This window comes from Salmo salar, chromosome 11, assembly GCF_965601325.2.
Source record: "Salmo salar chromosome 11, fSalSal1, whole genome shotgun sequence".
Taxonomy (NCBI): Eukaryota; Metazoa; Chordata; class Actinopteri; order Salmoniformes; family Salmonidae; genus Salmo; species Salmo salar.
The window spans coordinates 108,449,327-108,462,350 of record NC_138301.1 but is presented as its reverse complement, the minus strand read 5'-3'; the positions used below and the strand labels follow the sequence as shown (position 1 = coordinate 108,462,350).

Below are 13,024 nucleotides of genomic sequence, written 5' to 3'. Positions count from 1 at the left end.
CCACAAGATGGTGCCGTAGACAACGGTAGTTTTCATTATACTTTAGGCACGTTATGGACATTGGTTGGGGGTAAATCAGAGGATTTTTTTAAATATGTAATTAACAATTCAATACAAAAAGTACATCGGGGGAACACAAGTATATTTAAAGAATATACAAAGGACATTTGGGCTAGGGGGTACAATATCAAGTTACACAAGGGTCTTAAGGGGCCTACACACATTTAGAATTCTAACTGCCTTTTTGTTGGTAGAGTATTTAATTGTCTTAAAACATAGTTATTTTTGTAAGGTACGAAAATGTAGTGTTTTGTTTGTAAATTTACATTTGTGAATATGAAATTTGGCCCCAAAAAATTATGAAATTAATTGCATAAAACTGTTTCAACTTATTTCTATTGTAGGTAAGGAATCCAAGCAGTACATCTCTCCATAATAGTGTAAAATGTTCATAAATGTGTTAAATTATAAATTTACTGATATCATGCCACAGATTCCTTACATGAATACACATTTCCATAAAGTTAGTTGACTGTGCCTTTAAACAGCTTGGAAAATTCCAGAAAATTATGTCATGGCTTTAGAAGCTTCTGATAGGCTAATTGACATCATTTGAGTCAATTGGAGGTGTACCTGTGGATGTATTTCAAGTCCTACCTTCAAACTCAGTGCCTCTTTGCTTGACATCATGGGAAAATCAAAAGAAATCAGGCAAAACCTCAGAAAAAAAACCTGTAGACCTCCACAAGTCTGGTTCATCCTTGGGAGCAATTTCCAAACGCCTGAAGGTACCATGTTCATCTGCACAAACAATAGTACGCAAGTATAAACACCATGGGACCACGCAACCATCATACCGCTCAGGAAGGAGACGAGTTCTGTCTCCTAGTGATGAATGTACTTTGTTGTGAAAAGTGCAAATCAATCCCAGAACAACAGCAAAGGACCTTGTGAAGATGCTGGAGGAAACAGGTATAAAAGTATCCATATCCACAGTAAAACAAGTCCTATATCGACATAACCTGATAGGCCACTCAGTAAGGAAGAAGCCACTGCTCCAAAACAGCCATAAAAAAGCCAGACTACGGTTTGCAACTGCACATGGGGACAAAGATTGTACTTTTTGGAGAAATGTCCTCTGATCTGATTAAACAAAAATAGAACTGTTTTGGCCATAATGACCATCGTTATGTTTGGAGGAAAAAGGGGGATGCTTGCAAGCTGAAGAACACCATCCCAAACGTGAAGCACGGGGGTGGTAGCATCATGTTGTGGGGGTGCTTTGCTGCAGGAGGGACTGGTGCACTTCACAAAATAGATGACATCATGAGGAGGAAAATTATGTGGATATATTGAAGCAACATCTCAAGACATCAATCAGGAAGCTGAAATAAATCATTCTCTCTACTATTATTCTGACATTTCACATTCTTAAAATAAAGTGGTGCTCCTAACTGACCTAAGGCAGGGAATGTTTACTAGGATTAAATGTCAGGAATTGTGAAACTGAGTTTAAATGTATTTGGCTAAGGTGTATGTAAACTTCTGACTTCAACTGTATAATATATGTGTGGAGAAAAATTATGCTTATAAATTAACGATCATGACAAGAAAACCTGCTGATGAAAAGCAGAGAGTTTCACTGGAACTTTGTCAATATTATAATTGCAAACCAACATGAAGTTAAGGCCACCAAAAGTAGAGAAAACATGATAAGGAATAAAGTTCCACATAGAAGTGGGTCTTCTTTGGAGTTGTTTTATCCAATTGATCTTAAAAGTATTATTTAAGGTAGTAAAGTCCAGAAAATTCAGCCCACCATACTCATAAGTGTTCATCACAACAGATTTCTCCACAGAAATCAGAGGATTCCACATGTGCAGTACAGAGCTCCTGGACTGGAGGGAGTGGGCCTACACTCTGTTTTCACAGTGAATTCTAAAGCATATTCATTTTGCACTCTTAGAGGACGTTAATATAACAAAGCATAATCATTGACATTTTAGAACTCATTAAATTTAGTAGAAGCAATAATGAAAATAAGTATGCAGTGTTTTATTTAATTATGATTTATTGTCATAAATCATACTATATGTTTGTGTATGGTTGTAAAATTTCCAAACACAGTCAATAAGCAATGAACCCAAAACATTTCCTATTAGAGAATAAGATCTATTGAAGTGGGGATTTGATACATCTTCTAGAGGACTGTGATCATCAACTGGTTATGAAATACATGAGTAAATTATGAAATACTGTATGTACCTTATTACCTTTTACGTCATAAGTCACCTAAATGTGCCCTGTTCTGGAATGTTCATATAGGTTTTGCCATGAAGGTGACCATCAAGCTCAAGTGACAACCATGCATCCCTAAAATAATGAATTCACCACCATACTGTAACCAAAAAACAATAATTAAATAAAACAATAAAGAAATAATTTATTAAAACCCCAGTGTATTGGACATATTCTCTAAAACAACCCTTTGAGCCGTTGACATGACCAATTATGGACAGGTTGCGGACCAAGTCCAAGTTCTACAACAAATCAGTCTGGTCCTCTTTTTCAGAAATGGCACAGACATCTGAAATGTAACATAATCTGTCTAAAACGCTTGTACTTCAGAGATGTGAAAGTTAACAGGAGAGAAGCTATAGGATGGGTTTGTGCCCACGAATACCGAGGACAGAATCCAGGACAACCCAGAGGGTCCGCACCTTAGCACACGGCCAAGAAGGTAAGATTACCTTAACTTAATACTAATAGTGACATGCACTGTAGCCTTCTGTACTGCAGCCTTGGTCATAAGGAGTGGATGTGTATGGTCTCATCTGCTGCTCTATGGGTAGTATGTCTTCCATGCATGAACTGAAAATATCTAATATCAAAACGTATTTATGAAACAGGGAGAAGAAAATCCACTGCTACAGTCTATCACAAATATATGTTCAAAAGAAAATAGCTAATTGTTTGCTTGATGAAGTTCATATGGGTTAAACATACAGCTGGTCATAGCTTTGTTTGATTTTGACAAATTGGATTTGTCACTCTGATCTTATCAAATTTGTAATGCATGTGGAAGATGATCTAATCCTATTTATGAAATACTAGATACTGAATGTACTGCTTGCAAAGGTTTACAATAGTTGTAGTTTTGTCTGTAGTGTCTTACAAGCAGTATGTACAACAGTTTACAGTAGATCTATAATTAAAATCAACACTGCTTGTCATTGGTTGATAGATAGAGTCAGTCTATACATTTGAATTCTGTTTTGATGTAATATATGCCTACCATTACTTAGTGTTCTAAAACAGTTGGTTGTACAAATGATGTGATGAACGGCATTTTGATTGGCAGATCTTCTGCTCTTGCAGGATGTCTGGTGCCAGGCTGTTACTGTTCATACAGAGCCTGTCTCGTAGGAAACCCCTGGAGCCAGAGGGGGAGGTGTCCAACTTTAAACGATGTCTGACTACCCTTGACCTGGTGGCTCTGGGGGTTGGCAGCACACTGGGGGCTGGCGTGTATGTGCTGTCAGGAGAGGTGGCCAGGGCCGTAGCTGGGCCCAGTATAATTATATCTTTCCTTGTGGCAGCAATAGCTTCCATTTTTGCAGGGTTGTGCTATGCTGAATTTGGAGCGCGTGTGCCCAAGACTGGCTCTGCCTACCTGTACAGCTATGTGACAGTGGGGGAGATTTGGGCCTTCATCACTGGCTGGAACTTGCTGCTGTCATATGTCATAGGCAAGTGACATCTGATATGGAATATAGAATATTTGATGCAAAATATGTTTTATTGGAAGCTACTGTCAGAGCTCGAGCCCATAAGGATTTTATAAAGGATGACAAGAATCAATCAACAATAACAATTGGAGCTCACTGTTGCATTGACAATGTCTCATGGACATATTGTAATGATCCTTCACACAGAGCCGACATCTCCTCCTTTGGTTTCTTGATTTCTTCTCTGATCAGGAACATCAAGTGTAGCCAGGGCATGGAGTGGGACTTTTGATGACCTCATTGGAAATGCCATTGCCAACTCTTTAGGTCAACATGCAGCAATGGATATGCCAGGCCTTGCTACCTACCCAGACTTCTTTGCTGCTGCTCTCATCATGCTGTTGGCAGGCAAGTGCTATTAACAGAAAGGTTTCATGGTGCAAAATAACTGGTCAATGGTGACAGTAAATAACTATATATACAGTTGAAGTCGGAAGTTTACATACACCTTAGCCAAATACATTTAAACTCAGTTTTTCACAATTCCTGACATTTAATCCTAGTAAAATTCCCCTGTCTTAGGTCAGTTAGCATAACCACTTTATTTGAAGAATGTGGAATGTCAGAATAATAGTAGAGAGAATGATTTACTTCAGCTTTTATTTCTTTCATTACATTCCCAGTGGGTCAGAAGTTTACGTACACTCAATTAGTATTTGGTAGCATTGCCTTAAAATTGTTTAACTTGGATCAAACGTTTCGGGTAGCCAACCACAAGCTTCCCACAATAAGTTGGGTGAATTTTGGCCCATTCCTCCTGACAGAGCTGGTGTAACTGAATCAGGTTTGTAGGCCTCCTTGCTCGCACACACTTTTTCAGTTCAGCCTACGGGATTGAGGTCAGGCCTTTGTGACGGCCACTCCAATACCTTGACTTTGTTGTCCGTAAGCCATTTTGCCACAACTTTGGAAGTATGCTTGGGGTCATTGTCCATTTGGAAGACCCATTTGCAACCAAGCTATTACTTCCTGACTGATGTCTTGAGGTGTTGCTGCACTATATCCACATAATTTTCCTCCTCATGATGTCATCTATTTTGTGAAGTGCACCAGTCCCTCCTGCAGCAAAGCACCCCCACAACATGATGCTTCATGAGGGTGGCAGTTCTTCGGCTTGCAAGCATCCCCCTTTTTCCTCCAAACATAACGATGGTCATTATGGCCAAACAGCTCTATTTTTGTTTAATTAGATCAGAGGACATTTCTCCAAAAAGTACAATCTCTGTCTCCATGCACAGTTTAAAACCGTAGGCGGTTTTGGAGCAGTGGCTTCTTCCTTGCTAAGCGGCCTATCAGGTTATGTCGATATAGGACTCGTTTTACTGTGGATATGGATTCTTTTATACCTGTTTCCTCCAGCATCTTCACAAGGTCCTTTGCTGTTGTTCTGGGATTGATTTGCACTTTTCGCAACAAAGTATATTTATCACTAGGAGACAGAACGTGTCCCCTTCCTGAGTGGTATGATGGCTGCGTGGTCTCATGGTGTTTATACTTGTGTACTATTGTTTGTACAGATAAAGGTGGTACCTTCAGGCGTTTGGAAATTGCTCCCAATGATGAACCAGACTTGCGGAGGTCTACAGGTTTTTTTTCTGAGGTCTTGGCTGATTTCTTTTGATTTTCCCATGATGTCAAGCAAAGAGGCACTGAGTTTGAAGGTAGGACTTGAAATACATCCACAGGTACACCTCCAATTGACTCAAATGATGTCAATTAGCCTATCAGAAGCTTCTAAAGCCATGACATAATCTTCTGGAATTTTCCAAGCTGTTTACAGGCACAGTCAACTTAGTGTATGGAAACTTCTGACCCACTGGAATTGTGATACGGTGAATTATAAGTGTAAACTGTAAACAATTGTTGGAAAAATGACTTGTGTCATGCACAAAGTCCTAACCGACTTGCCAAAACTACAGTTTGTTAACAAGAAATTTGTGGAGTGGTTGAAAAACGAGTTTTAATGACTTCAACCTAAGTGTATGTAAACTTCCGACTTCAACTGTATTTATACACTGAGTGTACAAAACATTAAACACACTTTGCTAATATTGAGTTGCACCCCCCACCCCACCTTTTGCCCTCAGAAAAGCCTCAATTCGTCGGGGCATGGACTCTACAAGGTGTTGAAAGCGTTCCACAGGGATGTTGGCCCATGTTGACTCCAATGCTTCCCACAGTTGTGTCAAGTTGGCTGGATGTTCTTTGGGTGGTGGACCATTCTTGATACACACAGGAAACTGTTGAATGTGGAAAAACAGCAGCGTTGCAGTTCTTGACACAAACTGGTGCTCCTAGCACCTACTACCATACCTCATTCAAAAGCACATAAATATTGTATCATTCCCATTCACCCTCTGAATGGCACATGTACACAATCCATATTTCAATCGTCTCAAGGCTTAAAAATCCTTCTTTAACCTGTCTCCTCCCCTTCATCTACACTGATTGATGTGGATTTAACAAGTGACATCAATATGGGCTCCCGAGTGGCGCAGCGGTCTAAGGCTCTGCATCTCAGTGCTAGAGGCGTCACTACAGACACCCTGGTTCGTATCCAGGCTGTATCACAACCGGCTGTGATTTGGAGTCACCGGCCGTGATTTGGAGTCTCACAGGGCAGCACACAATTGGCCCAGCATGGTCCGGTGTAGGCCGTCAGTGTAAATAAGAATTTGTTCTTAACTGACTTGCCTAGTTAAAAAATAATAAGGGATCTAAGCTTTCACCTGGTCAGTCTACTATGTCATGGAAAGAGCAGGTGTCCTTAATGTTTTGTACACTCAGTGTATATATATATAGTATACTGTATAAGGAGCTTACTCTTGGTTCTAATAATTTATCACTTCCATAGGGATCCTTGCATTTGGCGTTAAAGAGTCTGCTATTGTGAATAAGGTTTTCACAGCAGTTAATACAGTGGTCTTGGTGTTTGTTATCATCGCTGGCTTCATCAAAGGTGACATTGACAACTGGTACATTAGTGAGGACACTATCCTGAACATAACAACAAAAGAGTATGAACTTTATATATATTTTTTTACTTTTAATCCCAACACTATTATGAAATACGACATAAGTGTTCTAATGAAGTACAGTAAATTGAAATTGAAATAACATGAAGTGTGTCATTCCCCTTCAGAAACTTCACATCGGCACTAAATGAAACCACAAATTACGGTGTTGGTGGCTTCTTCCCCTTTGGTGTTGAGGGAACATTGGCAGGAGCTGCAACCTGTTTTTACGCCTTTGTTGGATTTGACTGCATAGCCACAACAGGTAACTGTTGTATAATGTGCTGAAAACCTTGGGCATTTTAGAATGATCTGAAGTATAATCAATGTGCCTTAGTCTCATCTGTATGTATAACATCTGTATGTGTAATCTCCCAGGGGAGGAGGTGCAGAACCCTCAGAAGTCCATCCCTCTGGGCATTGTAACATCCCTGCTAATCTGTTTCCTGGCTTACTTTGGTGTGTCGGCAGCACTGACCCTCATGATGCCCTACTGCATGCTCAGCGTCAATAGCCCATTACCTGTGGCCTTTACATACATCGGCTGGGGCCCTGCAAAGTATGCAGTGGCTGTAGGCTCCCTCTGTGCACTTTCAACAAGGTATGGTATGGTATTATGTATAATTACATAAGTTGCCCCCTGTAGTGTCATTTGTAAAGTTTAAGTAAGTGGTGGATTGTAAATGATGTGTTGGTTTTGCAGTCTTCTAGGATCCATGTTTCCCATGCCCCGGGTCCTCTTTGCGATGGCCAGGGACGGGCTGCTCTTCAAGTCACTCAGTAACATGAGTTCTCAACAAAGTCCTGTGGTAGCCACTCTATCTTCAGGTGTTGTGGCAGGTAACGCTGCTGAACAGCACAAAATCATCAAGCCTAGGTCATCTAACTATGTATTGACATTTGAAAAAGTCAAATGCAGATGCTGTTCCTTGTTTGGGTTGGTATTCACAATGTACTATGTATCACATTTTTGTTTTTGCAGCAATCATGGCTCTTTTATTTGACCTGAAGGCACTTGTGGACATGATGTCAATTGGAACACTCTTTGCCTACACTCTTGTAGCAATATGTATTCTCATATTGAGGTATGCTTGATTGATCTGAACAGAGACATTTTACACAATATGATTTAACACCAAAGCATGTATGCATTTTATCTGGTTACTGTGTATGCGTTTTTATTTAGGTACCAACCAGATCTTGGTGAGGAGTCCAGTGATAATACATCTGAATCCTTTTCGATAATAGAGGCCCTAAACCCTCCTTCTCAGCCCAATGCTCAAACCTCTAAAAATGTATCCATGTTCACAGTCTTTATCAGTGAGTGATTTTATTTATATCCTGTTTCCTTTTATATCCAGTGTCATACTGTCTTAGAGGTCTGATACATTTGTTTTGTCCCCCAGTCCTTTTAGCAATTATTCTGAGTGTTGCCCTGACCAAGGCTGTGGATTCCCTGATGAACCAGGAGTGGTGGAGCATTTCAATCGTCTCTGTGATCCTTTTGATGCTGGTCCTCACTGTTTTCATCATCTGGAGACAGCCTCAAAATACAACCAAAGCTGCTTTTATGGTAACATTGTGTCAAAGCTTAACTCAGATTTGGTTTTCTCCACAATTTTCACCCATTTTGTTTGGTATCTCTGCAGGTTCCTTTTATACCAGCACTTCCTATTGTGAGTACATTTGCCAATGTCTATCTGATGGTTCAGTTGGGAGGAGATACATGGATTCGCTATGCTGTTTGGATGGCAGTGGGTAAGGAACCTAGGAACCTATTGGGCACACACTGGTTGAATCAACGTTGTTTCCACATCATTTCAATTAAATTAAGTTGAACCAACGTGGAATAGACGTTGAATTGACTTCTTCAGCAACGCATACATTTAAAAATAAATTATGTCATGCTATTGTAGCAAAAATATTAGTGACGTTGTATTTTTTCACAGGGTTATTGATCTACTTTTGTTATGGAGTTCATCACAGTGTGCAAAAGCAAAGGCTGGAAAATGAACACAATCAGGTCAACATCCAAAGTCTTAACACAAATATGGAGTAAACCTTTGTGACGGATGTGGATTCCTGTGGCCCTGATATCTGACCCGGAATTGAAATAAAAGATTTCAAAAGAAGGGAAACATCAATACACTGTCTTTGATATAATTATAATAATAGTTATTGATATTGCCATATAAAGCTGTTTTGATTTGAAAGGGGCATTCCATAAAATACCCTACTGCTAATCACTCACTTAAACTCTTGAAATATATACCCCTTGAATTTGAACAACAAGGTGCATAGTTTGCATAAAGCAACTCAGGTTATCATGTAAACAATTTAATCTTTGAAGGTGTTGCCCTGACACTTTGTTTAAGTAGAAAAATCATGTGGATTGTGCGATATGTAAAACTACTTGTAATGATGAATTTTAAATAAACTTTTACTTAAATCATGTCACAAGAGGCTAGTAATGTAACCAACATTAACAAACGTTTACCAATATACTTCATTGTAGCCTACAGTACACTGAAAATACCAGTGGTTTTTATTCTGTCGTGCATATCACAATAAAAGTGCTTTTTATGATGTGGCGAGTGGGTGGTATTGGAGTTAGTGCTGCTGCCTTCATCATACATATACCACTGCTGGCAAGGGTTCAAATCTATCTCACCATTTTCCTGACACTCCTCTCTATTATTCCTGTCATTCCAACTATCTGTCCATCAAAATACATTACGAATTTAAAGGGGGAAAGTGCCGTAGATTTTGCTGCATGATGTATCTGTTTTATATATTATTATATGTAATAAAAATAAAATGTTTACTTTCTGTTGGTCTTCATAGGCTATACTGTATTGAAAGGTCAGTTGGCTCATTTATTGCTACCCTTTAAACAACGATAGTAATTCATAAATACTACAGTATAATCACAAAGACAGCTGTTTCTCTATTGAGAGTGATTAGATGTCCACCTTGTGTATACTAGATTGTCAGTTCACACCTAGTCAGAAATACCTGGACTTTGTCACATTGGTGTCAGAAGTGGGATGGATGGCACATGAATTGTGTTTGCTGCAGAAAAACATGAAGTGGCTTAAATGTGTGGTCTGTCTCACAAGTCAGCCTGGTCTCATAGACTTGACGTAACATAGTAAATGTAAATCCTTGACACTCAAAGTAGTATATATGTTACCTTTGGTATGGTTACATAAGACAGAAGGTTAATTAAGGCAAAAAACGAAAGTAGGGTGGACGTGAACGTCTAGCAACCCAAAGGTTGTGTGTTTGAATCTTATCATGGACAATTTTTGCTAATTAGCAACTTTGCAACTACTTACTACTTGGACAAAAATGTAAATGCAACATGTAAAGTGAGGGTCCCATGTTTCATGAGCTGAAATAAAAGATCCCAAAAATGTTCCATACGCACAAAAAGCTTATTTCTCTCAAATTTTGAGCACAAATTTCTTTACATCCCTGTTAGTGAACATTTCTTCTTTGCATTTTTACATAATTTTTTTTTCTCCAAGATTATTGCCAAGATAATCCATCCACTTGACATGATTGGCATATCAAGAAGCTGATTAAACAGCGTGATCATTACACAGGTAAACCTTGTGTTGGGGTCAATAAAAGGCCACTCTAAAATGTGCAGTTTTGTCACAATGCCACAGATGTCTCAAGTTTTGAGGGAGAGTGCAATTGGCATGATGACTGCAGGAATGTCCACCAAAGCTGTTGCCAGAGAATTGAATATTAATTTCTCTACCATAAGCCGCCTCCAACATTGTTTTAGAGAATTTGGCAGTACAACCAACCGGCCTCACAACCTCAGGCCATGTGTATTGTGTCGTGTGGGTGAGCGGTTTGCTGATATCAACGTTGCTACCATGGGGCACTCTGTTCACGATGGGGTTATTGTATTGTTAGGCATAAACTAAGGAGAACGAACCAATTGAATTTTATTGATGGCAACTTGAATGCACAGAGACAGAAATACCTGGACTTTGTCTCATTGATGTCAGATTATTTTTATATCTGTGACCAATAGATGCATATCTGTATTCCTTGTCATGTGAAATCCATAGATTAGGGCCTAATTTATTTATTTCATTTGACTGATTTCCTTATGAACTATAACTTTGTAAATTCTTTGAAATTGTTGCATTTACGTTTACATTTTTGTCCAGTATACTTAACATGTTAGATAACCCTTTAACCTAACTCCTAACTTTAACCCTAATCTTAAACACTAACCCCTAGCCTAGCTAATGTTAGCCAGCAAGCTCATGTTATCCACAACAAATTGGAATTCATAACATACACTACCGTTCAAAAGTTTGGGGTCACTTAAAAATGTCCTTGTTTTCCATGAAAATATACATGAAATTAGTTGCAAAATGAATAGGAAATATAGTCAAGATGTTGACAAGGTTATAAAAAATGATTTTTAATTTAAATCATAATTGTGTCCTTCAAACTTTGCTTTTGTCAAAGAATCCTCTATTTGCAGCAATTACAGCCTTAAAGACCTTTGGCATTCTAGTTGTCAATTTGTTGAGGTAATCTGAAGAGATTTCACCCCATGTTTCCTGAAGCACCTCCCACAAGTTGGATTGGCTTGATGGTCACTTACGTACCATACGGTCAAGCTGCTCCCACAACAGCTCAATAGGGTTGAGATCTGGTGACTGTGCTGGCCACTCCATTATAGACAGAATACCAGCTGACCACTTCTTCCCTAAATAGTTATTGTATAGTTTGGAGCTGTGCTTTGGGTCATTGTCCTTTTGTAGGAGGAAATTGGCTCCAATTAAGCACCGTCCACAGGGTATTGCATGGCGTTGCAAAATGGAGTGATAGCCTTCCTTCTTCAAGATCCCTTTTACACACTTTACCAACACCAAAGCACCCCCAGACCATCACATTGCCTCCACCATGCTTGACAGATGGCGTCAAGCACTCCTCCAGCATCTTTTCTTTTTTATGCATCTCATGAATGTTCTTCTTTGTGATCCGAACACCTCAAACTTAGAATTGTCTATTCATAACTTTTTTCCAATCTTCCTCTGTCCAGTGTCTGTGTTATTTTGCCCATCTTAATCTTTTCTTTTTATTGGCCAGTCTGAGATATGGCTTTTTCTTTGCAACTCTGCCTTGAAGGACAGCATCCCGGAGTCGCCTCTTCACTGTTGACGTTGAGACTGGTGTTTTGTGGGTACTATTTAATGAACCTGACAGTTGAGGACTTGTGTGGCATCTGTTTCTCAAACTAGACACTTGCTCAGTTGTGCACCAGGGCATCCCGCTCCTCTTTCTATTCCAGTTAGAGCCAGTTTGATCTGTTCTGTGAAGGGAGTAGTACACAGCGTTGTACGAGATCTTCAGTTTATTGGAAATTTCTCACATGGAATAGCCTTCAATTCTCAGAACAAGAATAGACTGACGAGTTTCAGGAGAAAGTTCTTTGTTTCTGGCCATTTTGAACCTGTAATCAAACCCACAAATGCTGATGCTCCAGATTCTCAACTAGTTTAAAGAAGGCCAGTTGTATTGCTTCTTTAATCAGAACAACCGTTTTCAGCTGTGCTAACATAATTGCAAAAGCGTTTTCTAATGATCAATTAGCCTTTTAAAATGATAAACTTAGATTAGCTAGCACACCGTGCCATTGGAACACAGGAGTGAGTGATGGTTGCTGATAATGGGCCTCTGTACGCCTATGTAGATATTCCATTTAAAAAAATCTGCCATTTCCAGCTACAATAGTCATTTCCAACATTAACAATGTCTATACTGTATTTCTGATCAATTTTAATGGACAAAAAAATTCGCTTTTCTTTAAAAAACAAGGACATTTCTAAGTGGCCCCAAAATGTTTTACGGTAGTGTATATGTTTTACAAATTTGTAACATATATGGAAATTCATAACACATCATACGGATTGTAATTCGTAACATATTGTAATGAAACAGGCAGGGAAGCAAGTCTCGAACCCTCGACCTTCTAGCCTGAAGTCCAGCGCGCTATCGACTATGCCGCAAAAGCATGCTCGTGCGGCAGTCGTTACACTATCATACGAAATGGATGATGGACATCCACAATTTAATGCATATTGTAGCATATGAAACGTAACATATCATGCTTTTTGAAGTATTCCAGACTTCCGTTTACTATGTAACGTCTACCCCTGAGTTCAGATTTCGCAAGTGTGTGGGCAT

The 13,024-nt window shown here is 39.2% G+C and overlaps 1 protein-coding gene across 5 annotated transcripts; it reads left to right on the top strand.

Moving 5' to 3' along the window:
- The first annotated feature begins 2,646 nt into the window (after positions 1-2,646).
- zgc:175280 (cationic amino acid transporter 2 family protein) lies at positions 2,647-9,393 on the top strand. Of its 5 annotated transcripts, none has more exons than XM_082958250.1 (12): positions 2,647-2,740; positions 3,606-3,749; positions 3,981-4,136; positions 6,643-6,805; positions 6,931-7,067; positions 7,181-7,403; positions 7,506-7,642; positions 7,785-7,887; positions 7,989-8,122; positions 8,209-8,375; positions 8,452-8,560; positions 8,752-9,393. In XM_082958250.1, exons 1-12 carry the CDS (start codon positions 2,662-2,664, stop codon positions 8,859-8,861), a joined length of 1,662 nt encoding a protein of 553 aa, XP_082814376.1. In that variant the 5' UTR covers positions 2,647-2,661; the 3' UTR covers positions 8,862-9,393. The 5 variants fall into 5 exon arrangements, with proteins under 5 accessions (XP_082814376.1, XP_013984803.1, XP_013984805.1 ...); XM_014129328.2 differs by having other exon boundaries at positions 3,600-3,749; XM_014129327.2 differs by having other exon boundaries at positions 2,661-2,740; positions 3,379-3,749; positions 7,274-7,403.
- Positions 9,394-13,024: the final 3,631 nt, after the last annotated feature.